This window comes from Synchiropus splendidus, chromosome 14 (genome assembly GCF_027744825.2).
Source record: "Synchiropus splendidus isolate RoL2022-P1 chromosome 14, RoL_Sspl_1.0, whole genome shotgun sequence".
Taxonomy (NCBI): domain Eukaryota; kingdom Metazoa; phylum Chordata; class Actinopteri; order Syngnathiformes; family Callionymidae; genus Synchiropus; species Synchiropus splendidus.
Genome location: NC_071347.1, coordinates 8,146,133 through 8,160,831, shown reverse-complemented (window position 1 = coordinate 8,160,831; position 14,699 = coordinate 8,146,133). Strand labels below are relative to the sequence as shown.

Genomic DNA, 14,699 nt, shown 5'->3' with positions numbered 1-14,699 from the left:
TTTTTTTATTTTCTTTTTGTTCATGACAGCACTTTATCCCAAAGCACTTTCCTAGCTGGTGGGATCCCCACTGACCATGGCGATAAAGTTCTGATTCTGATGATACATACATTATTTATTTCCAAACTGTAATTTAAGAATCGTAGTTCCGACTATTCAATGGCCCAATATTCATTTTTGCATCCCTTCATTTCAAAGACCCTGTGTATTCAGTTAGAAATGAAAACTACATTCTGGATGTATAGTGCAGAGTATGTTGTCATTCACCAGTGGCCGAGTCATCGACTGAATGTTCATCCAACCTGCTGATCGATTGGCCTGTTGTGGGAAAACCTTTCATTGGTCATGCTCCACTTCCCTGCCACGGTCACCATCTTAATTTGTACAGTCATTACGTCACGCTGCCGGGTGTCCTTCACATGACCCCGCGCTGCCTGTTCTAATGAGAGCATACGACTCTTTGACTATCTTGGTTAAAGTCACAGTCACTGAGAGATGAATAAGTGGCTGCACGTGATGTGGTGCGCTGCATTTGCATTAATCCGTGGTGGCTGATGTCTGATGGTGCTTACTGTCATGCTGTAAATCATTCAGGCTGAACAACAAAGATGCTGAGATTGATGTGGATTTGAGTTCCAGATAAAGATCACAAGGACTATTTTAGAGGGAAAAAATATTCATTTTAAGTGTAACATAGAAGCCAACTGTTCTGCATTTTCAGATGAATTTAACTGCTTTTGTCCAACACAAAACAGCACATTTGGTTCGTCCACAGACAGACAATTTGGATTGGATTTGACAATTCCAAATCTTTGTATTTACTTATTTATTTGGTCATTACACATGCTGACATTACTGACATATATACAAATATAAGTATTTTGGGATGACTTTTGCTGATTGTAATGAAGCACTTGAGCTACATAATGTCATTTGTTCATGGTGAAAAACTGTTTCAGAACAGTATAAGGTTCTTAATGTTGCGTAGTACTGGGCGGATCAGTTCATTAAGTTGGTTTGATACAGTTGTGTCTCACAATGCTGCAAACCAGGAAACATACCATCTTTCATTTGGTCTCTCCAACACAGTTTGCACACACAATTTGTGGTCCATAAATGTATCTAAAGTTTGAAGATGATGCTATGATCAAACCATTTATTTGACTTTAACAAATTCATGAGAGACACATTGAGCCAAATAAAACTCTTGCAACCCAGTGAGGCCAAAATAGAAGTACAAACAAAGCGTGCAGAAACAAGGGCATCGCTCCATTGTCATTGGCATTAAAATGAATTCAAAGACGTGGTAAAGTCTCCTGACATTTCCAGCTCTCCTGCTGCAGGGGCTGTGGAGTCACACGGCGCAACAGAATGAGTGACATGATGTCAGTGGATGTACAGAGAGCACAACGCCCACAGTGACCTGCCATATGTCCCATCTGAGAACACATAGGCTGACGCCACTGCCTCCAGAAATGTATGTGCAACATCTGCCCACCTCCTCACTCAGCCTGTGGGATCACACATGCAACTTTTGCATGCTTCACGCTCCGCCAGCCTCACCTCACCCTCAAACTCTGTCACCATCCCCCCGTTTGTATCGGGACAATCCAATCCTTCACTTCATACAATTATGTAAGGGACGAAAGGGAATCATCTGACGCGGCGATCGCTGGGTCTCCTGCTCTCCTCCAAGGCCACCTACTGTGTTAGCAGTGATGAATGTGTGGCCCCCAACAGAGGGCCCTTTGCCGACCGGCCTTGGTGTGCAGTGTCGTACGCTAGAGGCACCCGCACACTGTTTACTGTTCAGAATGGAAAATGGATGACTTTGTGATGTTTACACCAGACACACACAAACACACTTTTGCAAGGTTGTTCCTATGATCAGATGAACAAAGCGGCTGCCTTGTGCGCTGCGGCCACTAGGGGGATCGACACTCTGCTTGATCATATTAATTTAGTGAGAAGAATTTAAAGTGACTTCAGTTGAGTTCTTTGTGTGTGAAACCACATGGCTACTGCTGCAATGAAATGCTGCAGATTCAACTGCTATGTGATTTTCAAATGCTGATTGTGTGAACATGTAATGGCATTATATCATTGCTACTCAAGCTGCGGCTGAACCAGAGCACATCTATTACATGTGATTCCATCTCAGGCGTTGACCAATCTATGTTTTAAAAATATGCAGACAAATGTATTTGATGATATAGCCACAGAGACCATCAACCTACTTCAATATATTAATTATTTTAGAGTCATTTTTAGAGTTACGTGTAAATAAAACTGGAAAAATAAGCAGAAATAAAAGGGTAATACGCTGAAATAGAAATAAATATATTCACTTTTATATCTGTTTATTTTTCCTTGTTTTTTCCCAATGCTATTTCCTAATGTTGGGACACCTGGTTTTTCTCAGTGAATAGCAATAAATAGCTTAAAAATGGTTAGTTAGCTTTGTTTAAATGGTTTTACAGAACTGCTCAGACTTGACTTTTTATACTTTACGGTTTATACCTGTACTGTACAGTACCAAAATTAATTTCATATTGCTTTGAGAGTGCAAGCAAACACAGACAGGAACATTCGATAATAATAACAACAATAATAATAATAATAATAATAATAATAATAATAATAATAATAATAATAATAATGGGCTTGTAGAAGGCCACTTTACATTGGGTTTAGTTCTTTCCCTAACATGTTGGGGAAATCACTCTTATATCACTCTAAGTTAAAGCATAGATGCAGGCTCAGGTGTATCCTGTATCTCTACCTTCACACCTCTATCGCATGGCAGCACTTTCTCTCTCCGAATATGCAGATTGGTTAATTCAGCTGCAGTTGCTCGCCCTGTAAATGCATCTGCAGCATTTTCCCCGAGACTGAGCTGCGAATAAATGCTTACGCGGGGGCTTTTCTTTTTTTTTTTTTTTTTGGTGCTGGTTGGGGGGAGCGCCTCTGTTCACAACAGAATGCAGCCAATCACAGGTTTTTAGGAGCCAAGCGGGGTGAGTGGGGTGAACAAGCCAGAGACGAGGCCTGTGAATATGTCCCCGACTGATCCGGATCTGTTAAGAAGCAATTAATTTAATTGCTTCTTTCATCTTGGCTTAGTGGCAGCGGCTCCTGCTGATACTCTCTCCACTTCCCCTGCTCACCTGGTAAAAGCCTCTGCAGTAAACATTGCTCAAACATTTTCCAAAAGAGCTGAGAGGGCAGGAACAACTCTGCTCTAAAGTCACTTCCTATATACAAACTTAGGAATGTGAGGGTGTTATTGCGATTGTAATTCAGAAAACATATTTATGAGTCAATTTAGGTAAAAAAAAAAAAACATCACGTAGCTGACACCTTTTGAACGGTGTGCAGCCTCCACACACACACAGATTCAAACCCTCCACCTCCTGCATACAAATCATTGTTTCTACTCACAACTCCATGCCAATGTACATGGATTTCAATGCATATTTTGTATAGAATGAGACACAAGCGGATAGCATTTAAGCCTAAAACGATAGTCACATCGTCACCAACAAAGGGTGGAGGACAATTCAGTCATGGCACTACCAAACACAACTGAAGATCCGTGACAGAGGTTCCCCTAGTGCAGCCCCCTTCTGCAGCTGAGGCACTTCACAAACCTTTCCTTTGCTGCAGATGACCCCTGACCTTGACGGCGTCATATGTGGCTTTTCTTTAATCGTAGTTAAATCTTTTTAGTCTTTTTTAAGTTGCGCCAAATATGTCATTTTTGATGACCTATTTGGGATTCATTGGTGGCCACCGTGCAGCCAACGTTCTTGCTCCACTTAATTTTAGGATGGTGGCGTGCATTAGTCAAAGGCCTGTACCAACTTCACATGATTGTTGCATGGTAGTGTGGACCCATGAGCGGACACATCTGAGTCACTTGATTTAATGCATGCTCAGATGATAAGAATTGTACATTTATATTTATATGCTTTCTTCTTTTGCTTTGAAAGCCGCTCATCTAATCATCATCAACATTTCACTTTTGTTTTTCTGGATGTCACCGTGTAGTTGTGAACAAAAATAGCCGTGAAAAGCACTGGGACAGCTTGCATAGTTCTGATAAGCCACTAATTTTCACCATAACAGTGATTTTGATAGAATTCCCCAGCATGTGTTTTAACTATATCATTCATGTTAAATACATTCAGTGCGCAATGTGATTAATCGTGCAGCAGGTGGCAGTAGCATTGAGGCAATTTGTCAATACTTTGCTGCTCAATGGACAATGAGAAACGTTGTTAAATGCCTGTTTTTTATCACAGACACAAGAAAATATTATAATATTATGTTTAATAAAGTCAGCATTTCTGGCCTGTGTGTTGTTGCGTCATTTTTTTTTAAATGAGTGGTCAGGTGACTGAATGTAACATAATAAACAAATTTAAATAAAATAAAATCTTTGTCCCTTTCTGACATTCCCTGACCTTATGTTTTTGAGTAAATTGCTCACAAACAAAGCTACATTCACAGAGAGCAGGGGGTAGTAGCGCTCCAGAACTTGCTCGCACAACATGCACAGTAGGAGCAGCATAGAAGGAGAGCTCATGCTGCAGCTCTCTACCCACCACAGAGTGGCAACTCCTCCAAAAAACATTTGTGCATCCACTTGATATTCTGGGTCGACATCAACGTGAATCGTATTATCTGCATTTCCTGAAATTTTCATTGGAATCAGTTCATCCAGCTCATCCATTTTTATGTTATTTTGTTGTTTTGAACAATCACTTGAAGTTATTGTGTAGATGCACGAAACAATAGTTTCAGTTTCACATCAAATTCAGACAAAAAAGCTCTCTATTCAGCTTAGGGAGACCTCAACTTTCCCAGAATATTATGTAATGGTTTTTAAAACTATAGCTATACCTGCTTAGCCACTCTAGTCCAAACGTCAAAATACATTCCATGAAAAGTTAGATATCGAGTTTAACAACAGCTATTCTACAACGCTAACAGAATCTGGTCACAACCTGCGCGCACACTGGCGCGTCTGTACTCATGGTAAACACAGCTGCTCTGAAATTAGATGATGTGTTGTTGATGAAAGCAGGGACATAACTCCCGCTGCACAAAGGCATCCGCTGCAAGAGAGTCCGTAGTTCCCCTACTGCTTCATCTCTCTTGTGCGTTCTGCAGCCCCAGCACTAAAATCTGAATCAAGCTTTCTGTGAACAAGTGTGCCGCTTGCCAACACAAATGACAGCGGGAGTGGGCCGGTGGCCAACGTCCTCCCCTGACTATCAAGAGAGAAAAGCAATCAAAAGGAGCAATCGATATAAACAAAGTCTTAACTACTATTGATCATTTCGCTCCGTGCTGATGGGCAAGTGTAGTTATGGACCTAAATTCATACGCTCACTTGATTAATATCGGCACGCTTCCCTCAAAACAGCCGCCCAGACAGGACATTTGTTAGAAAATCCTCCGCAGATGAGGCAGAGCCTCGGCGGCCGTGTTGTGTCTTCAGTCACATTCCAGCAGGATGCAAAAGAAAAGGCTTCTCAGCTCAGCATCCTGCAGTCTCATCACTCACTGTAAGGCGGACCGTTACTTCCATCAGCTGCATTTGAGTTTGGGCACGTCAGCAACTTTTTCCTCTAGTGCACACGCAGGCCGTACAAAAGAAATATACAGGAGCGAGGCCAGGAGCTGTGGACGCAGCCCCGGCTCTCAGGGAAGGAGAGGACAAATGCTCTTTATGTTTAATGCCACTTAGTTATGAGTCGGGACAATTAAAGAGGATTATAATGACTCATTTATTTGGTGCATTTGACCGGAACCCTCCTCTGCAGCTGATTGTCTACTAGGTCTTTGTGTTGTTCAGAGGAATGTTTTCAAGGTGCACCATCAAATCATCAGACCGTACGCTCGCTGATGAGCAACCACACGAGAACAACAAAGTTCCGCCAGTTTTTGATTTGATTTCCACTCGAAAATGTCTGATATTTTCCTGGTGAAATAAGTCGCCCTGCTGCCACCTGAGGAAAGTAACAGGATCAGTGTTGTGTGATGATACGGCCAGGGTATATTAGATTTCACTGTTTCAGATCATGGTGCACTGTGGATTCATGCAATATCATACTTTGCTTTTACAACAAAACAATCCACTTGATTCGAAGAATGTTGCAAGAAATGGCCCGTATGTTATTAGTGGACTGAATATTGTATATAGTTCATTTTACTGATTAACATCTTATTAGATATAAAAAAAAATGAATGAAACACGCTCAAATAAAAATACTCACATAACCCTGTGCCTACAACACAATACAAACACCTCCATTTAAAGTTAAATACCTTTTAACTCAAATTGAAACAGGAATAAAAAGTACTAACTGGAGCACACACATTATCATGACCCTTTAAAAACGTAATTGCATGCCTACCATGTTTTATACAGTATCATTTTTCTGATTCATAATAAATTCATTTAAAGGTTGTAACACAGTATATGTTCACAATAGAATACTTAATACATACTGATACACAATTATTACACATAATAAGAATAATAATAAGAGTAATCGGACGTTCACAACCAGTAGAGGCTGAATCTCACCACCGAGCAGCATCAGCAGCCGTGAGGAAACTGTGCTGCAGAGTCTACATTCGGAGATCAGAAGGCTCCCAGATCAAATGTTTTTAGCACTCAAACAGCGATTGTAAAACTGCTGATTTTTGCTTTCCGTCTACATTTTCAACAGATGCATCTTGGACGCAAATAAACCCCAAAGCCCATGAGCACAATTGCTGACCAATACTTGTATCAATAATTCAACCAGCTCAGTGGTTTTGTGGTTTACTTTAATGAGATGGAGCGTTTGAGCTGAATTCACAGTCGGCTCATAGCTGAGCTGTCAACACGGCGCGAGTCCCCCGAGGCCTTCAACAGTCTACTGCGCCGTCTGGAAACAACAAGGTGTCGGCTTTGATTAGCGCACATCTGAAACGGCGCTTTGTGCGTTAATTACACCTTTTAACCACAATCGGAGGAACGAGTTTTATGGAGATCCACCATGACGATGTTTTGGTCCTTCATTTCATTGGAAGTGACGTCCTTTGAAATCAACTATGCATGAGGAAAGTGCATGATGAGAGCAGCGCAGTTTGCTAACTGCTGTTAAGTTCTATTAACAGAGCAAGTGGAGATGGACCAGAGTACCTCCAGCCACGAGGACTCACGGAGTGGAGCTGAAATTTACTCTCACCTAGAGTCCTGCGCTTTGGCCGTAGGAACATTGTTTTGGCTACAGAACAGCTGCCTCTTTACCATGGAGAGAAGCCAACCTGAGTAGTACGGTGTTATCACAACTGGAAAAGGTGAGCGCCAACATTGTGGGTTTTCAAAACTTTACCTTATATATTCAATTTAAAAAATCTAATTAATTAGACAATTTGTAATTAATCTATCTCAATTAATCATAGTTTGATGGTATAAGAACATTTGCCACAAGAAGCCACATTTTTAAATTTGAATGAATTTGGTATATTACTGAATGAAATGATGGAGCCATACATACCTTTAAACAACAAAATTTTGTTTATTTTGCATCAGTTTGACAATAGCACAATAAATCACGATGGTGGCTATATTCAAGTTTTTATATGACCTTATTTGAACTAAAGCTCTTTTAATGTCTTGAAAATGTTCTCATCCTAGCTGCCACGTGTCTTGTGCATCAGTGTGATCAGTGGACCAGGAACTCCTGCACTTACAAAGGTTCCCTGTTGTCTGGAGGGCAAACTGTTCCATTCAATAAAATGTATATAAAATTATGTAATTATAATATATATATATATATATATATATATATATATATATATATATATATATATATATATATATATATATATATATATATACACACAGTGGTACCTCAGTTCTCGAACGTTTCAGACTTCGAACAAATCGTAGTTCGAACAAAAATTTTGAGATTTTTTAGCTTCAGATTTCGAACGAAAATCCAGAACTCAAACTCCCCCGAAAGCCAGAAAAAACATAACGTGCGCGGAGCGATCAGCTGACCCGCGACGCGCTTTGTTACTGTGTATAACGCAGCCTCTGTGTGCAGACGGGTCCCGTTAGCTACATTTACTGACTGTTTTTTCTTCATATTGAGGTGTAAAACCTTCCCTGTCTCTGCACTGGACCGTGGTAGAGTGTCACAGGGGAGGTGCTCGCTCTCCACACCTCCGAGGCTGGAGCGCGCACTCCAGGGTTTGATGTCCTGTTGTCGGCTAGAACTCGGACAGGGATGAGACCCACTAGGTTTATGACTTTGTCACAGCCAAACTGCACAGAAGCGCACATTCAGAGCTGGACACGCACCGGGCACCTCTTCACTTCTGGAGAGATGTCACTCACTCGGCAACCCCTCCCACATGCAGCGGCCACACACATAGACGAACAGCGCACCTGCAGCAGACACTCTACATTCACTCCTACAAAAGACTATTTTAAGGCTTGGAACGCATTATTTCTTTTTCCATTCATTATAATGGGAAAAATGGAGTCAGATTTCGAACGAAACGGCTCTTCTCTAATATATATATATATATATATATATATATATATATATATATATATATATATATATACATATATATAATTTAATGTATGTATATAGCTAATTCTCTTAAAGGGAAAAAATCGAGAGTCAGTATAGTTGTTCCACTGTCCTAAGCAGCATTGTTCGTCCATGGAGACTAGTTTCTGGCATTCTCCAGACTTCCACTGAAAATAAAAATCTGTCCTCGAAGCAGTACTTCTTTACAGAGGACGTGCAACTGAACTATTTCCAACCATTGTACATTTTCTTAAAAGGCCACCGCTGTATTTAACAGATTATAACACTTACTATGACACTGAAGTCATTAGCGTAGCTGTTCACTCACATAACCTAATCGACATGAAATTTCAGAGCACTAAGGAAGAACGGTATGATGGGAAACCCGGGCCTGTTTTTATCAACGTGTGTGGCGACCCAAATCGTCCACCCTCATCCGGACTCAGTGTCCCCGAATGAATCTCGCAGAACTTTAAAGAGCAACAACCAAAGTCTCACCGCACAAACATTCCGTATTTGAAGTGAAGTACAGAACTTACTGTGTTAGCAAGTTCAACTTTAAATGAACTACATCTGCATATTCAGCGATTAAGATCTTTGAAGATATATCTGTAATTATCTCCTTCATGATGAGGGCATTTGAAATTCTGTGAAACAAAAAAAGCTCCAATTAAAGCTGCCAACAGTGTTTTCATGCTGAAGCCAAGACGTGCGTTGTCTCCCCATGTTGCGCGTCAATGTGTCAGTGCAGTACACGGCAGTGCTGCACATCTGCGTCCGAATATTTGATGGGGAGTCGCTTCAGGCAGTCAATTCAGAAAGCTAATAATATCATGTTTTTCTTGTCGATTAAAGAGCCAGAAGCTATATTTTATAATGTGTGCCTCTCTAACATTGCTGAAGTGGCACTTTTCTTTATCCATGCTCATGGAAAAGTCAATTCTCTCTCCTATTATACTTATACTGACACTACACTCACCTTGTGGTTAAAAGAGAAACTCTGTAAAACGCTTTGCATTGGTTTAGAATTCATAATTTCAGTTAATGAAATAGAATTATTATAAACAATCAATATTCAATCGAATACATCTGTTTCTCAATATGCACTAATGTGACTAGAATAAATAGTTAAAACCATAACATTTCATTCATTTATTTTTTAGTATTTTCATGAATCCCTATCTTTTCCTGTACTGACCCACAGAAAACCAGCTACTACACTATAGAAAATGAAAGAAGCGATGGATTGCTGTGAGTTGACAGCACAGTGGAGCTCAACTGTTCTTGTTGTTGCAGAATGATGCACAGGTTTAAGTCAAATAAACCTCTATTGAGCTATTAGTTTCATGATCATATTCACTTTCCTCATCTTTTTTAAATGTAGGTTTCATTTAGGTTTCATTTAATAATTACAATCTTCCCAGTGATATTGACGCGTTGATGACGTTATTTATTATTATTTTTGCAATTAAACTCAAATGGGATGTGATTGATTTCAATGGCTTGTTACGTGAGTTGCGTAAATGATTAAACGTAATCAGCTAATAATAATGGATGTTTAGTGACGCATTAATTGTATGATCATGTTGTCAAAATGAATCAGTCTTGTGGTGTGAATACCAGAATGACATTTTTTCTTAGTTAAAATAGTGACTCCAAAAAGTCGTGGCCATTACGAGCATAAATAAATAAATAAATAAATAAAGGGTGTTTCTTGGAATTCCATTGAGACAAGAATCTTTTTTTTTTTTGCTTTCTTTTTTGCTGGTCCACTGATGACACTGATGCGCAAGACACGTGGCAGCTAGGATGATAACAACAACAACAAACATGGAGGAAGCCCTGAACAAAAGCAAACAAAAGCATCTGTTTGCTTTTGTTCAGGGATGTTTTTCACTACACAATGGCCAGGGTTTGCACTACTCTGAATGTACTTGAAATTCTTATGAAATTGAAATTCTTATACAAATATTTTCAAGACATTAAAAGAGCTTCAGTTTAAATAAGGTGATATAAAACTTGAATATAGTCACCATCGTGATTTATTGTGCTATTGTCAAACTGATGCAAAATAAACAATATTTTGTTGTTTAAATGTATGTACTGGTCCATCATTTGATTCAGCAATATACCAAATTCATCCCAATTGAAAAATGTGGCTTCTTGTGGCGAATATTCGTATACGATTAAACTGCGATTAATTGAGATTAATTAAACACAAACTATCTAAATAACTAGATTAATTTTTTCAATCGAATCCCTCCCCTATTAAAACACATAGCAGTGTCTTTGACAAGAGGCTACCATGTGTCAGCACAACAAGGCGCGCAGAATGATGCCACAAACAGATGGACTGGAACAATTGTGTTCTCTAAATAGACTAACTAAAGCCAGGAGTTCACAAAAGGACGTGTATCTAGTTCAGCTCCGTAATCACACCCAAAAAGAGCGCGTATGTGAATGTTTGCTGATCTGCAGATCAACTGGTGGTGATGTAACAAAACTATAACAGGGCAAATGTCCAGCTCCAACAGAGGATGAGCCGTTTGCTGTAATCCTATTGAAAAGAGTCGAGTTAAAATTTGCAGCGGCTTGTCACAACAAATGTGTGCAACATTCCATAATATTTAAATTTATGTTTGGATGTGATTTAGGTTGTGAAATCCCACCCAATCCCTCCCACCCCCCGAAAAATTGACTGACACCACAAGAATCTCCTGGATTGACAGACTGACTTGATACATGCGCTGGGAATGGGGGGCGGAGCCTTCAAATCTATCAGAGCGTTGGAAAGTACATTGCTTTGGATGTGAATAGTTCTACTTTGTCGGTTGAAAGATCAGCAGCGCTATCCTTCACCTTCACCTTCACCTTCTTCTGCCGCTTATCCGGGATCGGGTCGCGGAGGCAGCATTCGGAGCAGGGAAGCCCAAACTTCCCGGTCCGCACAAACCTCCTCCAGCTCCTCCCGGGGGATCCCGAGGCGTTCCCAGGCCAGACCGGAGACATAATCTCTCCAGCGAGTCCTGGGTCTTCCCCGGGGTCTCCTCCCGGTAGGACATGCCCGGAACACCTCCGCGTCCAGGGGGCATCCGGATCAGATGCCCGAGCCACCTCAGCTGGTTCCTTTCGATGTGGAGGAGCAGCGGCTCCACCCCGAGCTCCTCCCGGATGACCGAACTCCTCACCCTATCTCTAAGGGTGCACCCAGCCACCCTGCGGAGGAAACTCATCTCAGCCGCTTGTATCCGCGATCTTATCCTTTCGGTCACTACCCAAAGCTCGTGACCATAGGTGAGGGTGGGAACGTAGATCGATCGGTAAATCGAGAGCTTCGTCTTGTGACTCAGCTCTCTCTTCACCACGATGGTCCGATACAGCGACCGCATCACTGCTGCCGCTGCACCAACCCGTCTATCAATCTCACGCTCCCTTTTTCCCTCACTCGAGAACAAGACCCCGAGATACTTAAACTCCGCCACTTGAGGCAAGAACTCTCCACCAACCTGGAGAGAGCAAACCACCGTGTTCCGGTTGAGAACCATGGCCTCAGACTTGGAGGTGCTGATCCTCATCCCGGCCGCTTCACACTCGGCTGCAGCGCTATCCTGATATTAGTATTTTCCATGCCACTTGAGATGTTGCTAATGTGGATCACATGCATCATATGATCAATGCATCAGCAGCTCACCACAGACTCAACTTTTAATGTGCATATATGTAGTGGAACCTCAAATTCAAGTTTGTTTCATTTTTTTTAACAACACACTCACGTCTGCCCCTTCAGATCTTTCTAATGGAGCAGTAGACATAACCAGCGCTTCCCCTTCTGACAGGCAGCGAGGATAAGACCAGTGTACTTACATTGGAGTCCAGCAAATCGATGCTGTCCAGGCTCTTGCTCCGGTGAATTCGGCCCTTGATGCGTCGGAGTGACGGCTTGCCCTGAACGGTACTCGCTGAGGAGGCGGCTGTGACGGAGCCAGCAGTCGGGCTGGGATGTATCCTGGGGGTGGGGGTCATCGCAGAGGGGGAGATGGAACATGAGAGAGAAAAAGTACATCAGGTCAAATCAACCCAAGACTTGGATCACAGCAAGAGAGCGTGCCACCAGCTAGACTGAAGAGAAGAAAGGAGGAAGTGTGGTCGTGTAGCTGCTCTTTCTAAAAGGCCACAGTCCCCCGCTGGAGAAAATGCCATTTAAATAAATCTATAATTGGATTTAATGTCACTGGAGCCCTGCAGGGGAGCTAGTTGATGCTTCTGCAGCTACAAACACTCAGGGTTTGTCGGCCACAACAACCGGAGTTACATTTCCGAAATGTTTCTGAGCACCACCTTTGTGCTACATTCCCCGCTGTGCTCGCCGCCTGACTGTTGTGAACAGTGCCACGTGTGCCAAAGTTGAATTCTGCACAAAGAGAACGAATGAAGTGTCTATTCTCGACAGTCTTCTCGACTTAAATCCATCAACTGTTGGTTCTGGGAACCAAAAAAACACATACTGTCGTACATTGAAGTAAAAGTGGATATTGGATGCATTTAAAGAACACATCTTTTTTCTTTGTGTCTCTCTGTGCTTAGTTAATATAATTTTTAACTCTTCATCCTCACCACATGATCTATGAATGCCAACCATCATGCCCCTATAGTCAATTTAATTGTATCATTATCAATGGAGTTGGACGGTCATGGGTTTGAATCCCAAAATGGTAGCCAAACATGCAAACTGTCATTTGCTTTAGATAAAGAACAACTGCTAAATGGCATGTAAAGCAATATAAAATAAAATCTCCGTAATACACACACACTACTACTCATATACATGCACACACACAGGTTTGTTGCATCATCTTTGTGGGGACCACTCATTGCCATTATGCTTTCCCCAGCATCTCATCCTAAACGTAACCATGCAAAACACCTTAAAGTTTTAATCCTCAACGTGAGGCTTAAACTTGTGGGGATCGGCAAAAGTTGAATTTCCCAACTGTAGGCCTAGTGAAGGACATCTAATAAAGGACATCCAAAAGGTCCTCACAAATGCATCAGGTCCCCAAAATTAGGTGTGTTTCCAAGAATTGGTCCACACAGGAAAAGCTATACAAGGACCATACACACAAGTGTACAATACACACAAGAGCAAGCATTGATACCAAAATAACAAGCCTCATAAAAAGTCCAGACTGAAGCACTGGTTCCTAAAATACACACCACATTTCCTCTCGTGAGTTCGCAGTGAGGTTGGTATTTCATATCTCAGAACAACTGTTAACCTCTCAAGGATTCAACGCTAAACCATCTGTCATTGTTGCTACTCAGAAAGCCAACCAACTGCTCATCTGTTAATGTCGTTCGCTGAGAATATTATAAAATGACATCATTATGGGCCAATTTATGGGTGCAGAGACAGGGTTGTGAAATTGGTCAAATTGTAAGGGTTTTGACTGTTTTTAAGCCCTAAATTATTGTTTAAGGATATGACGCATAGATGAATAATAACAATGGACGGTTTTCAAAATTACTTTCCGGATGGAGAGGCTCTAATGTGCTGTTCGTATTATAGAAATTTTAAGTAAAAATGTAAAGATTATAAAGTTAAGATAATAGAATAATTGTGAGGAGAACATTGATATTTACAGACCTCATATTTTTGGAAACATATGAAATAATAATAATTCAGAAACACGCTCACACCTGCAGACTATTCAGAGTCATGAGTTACATGACTCAGAGAAGACCAAACATATCCACACAGAAAGGAACCGTCTTCGCTTTAAACCCAGTGTTGCCTCATTCTGGATTTGAACCTGCGACCGTATTACTGTAAGCTGCAGCAACGACTTCACGGACGAGCTGTTGGAAGAAATAAATATTCATTTATCGATTGGAAGGAAAAGCTTGAACATAGCGCTCCAGGCGTCATCAATGAAGATTAAGGAAGTTCATCAGACTTCAGCGTTGGACTTTTAAGGTTTGCATGACAAATTATACCCTCATAATAATGTTACGTAACCTCAGTGGAGGCCTCGCCACAACAGTTTAGGTTTAGTCAGATAGTTACGATAGCCATGGTTGATCTGGGTTTATCGC

At 41.2% G+C, this 14,699-nt stretch overlaps 1 protein-coding gene across 14 annotated transcripts in view; it reads right to left on the bottom strand.

Moving 5' to 3' along the window:
• tjp1b (tight junction protein 1b) overlaps nt 1–14,699 on the bottom strand; it is an 80,989-nt gene that overhangs the window by 45,042 nt on the left and 21,248 nt on the right. For 13 of the 14 annotated variants that reach the window (XM_053885483.1, XM_053885477.1, XM_053885476.1 and 10 more), the window contains one exon: nt 12,471–12,612. The exons of the other annotated variant lie outside the window; for it this stretch is intronic. In XM_053885483.1, the coding sequence (XP_053741458.1) occupies nt 12,471–12,612 (142 nt within the window). The remainder of the gene's footprint in view (nt 1–12,470; nt 12,613–14,699) is intronic. 14 annotated transcript variants of the gene reach the window in all.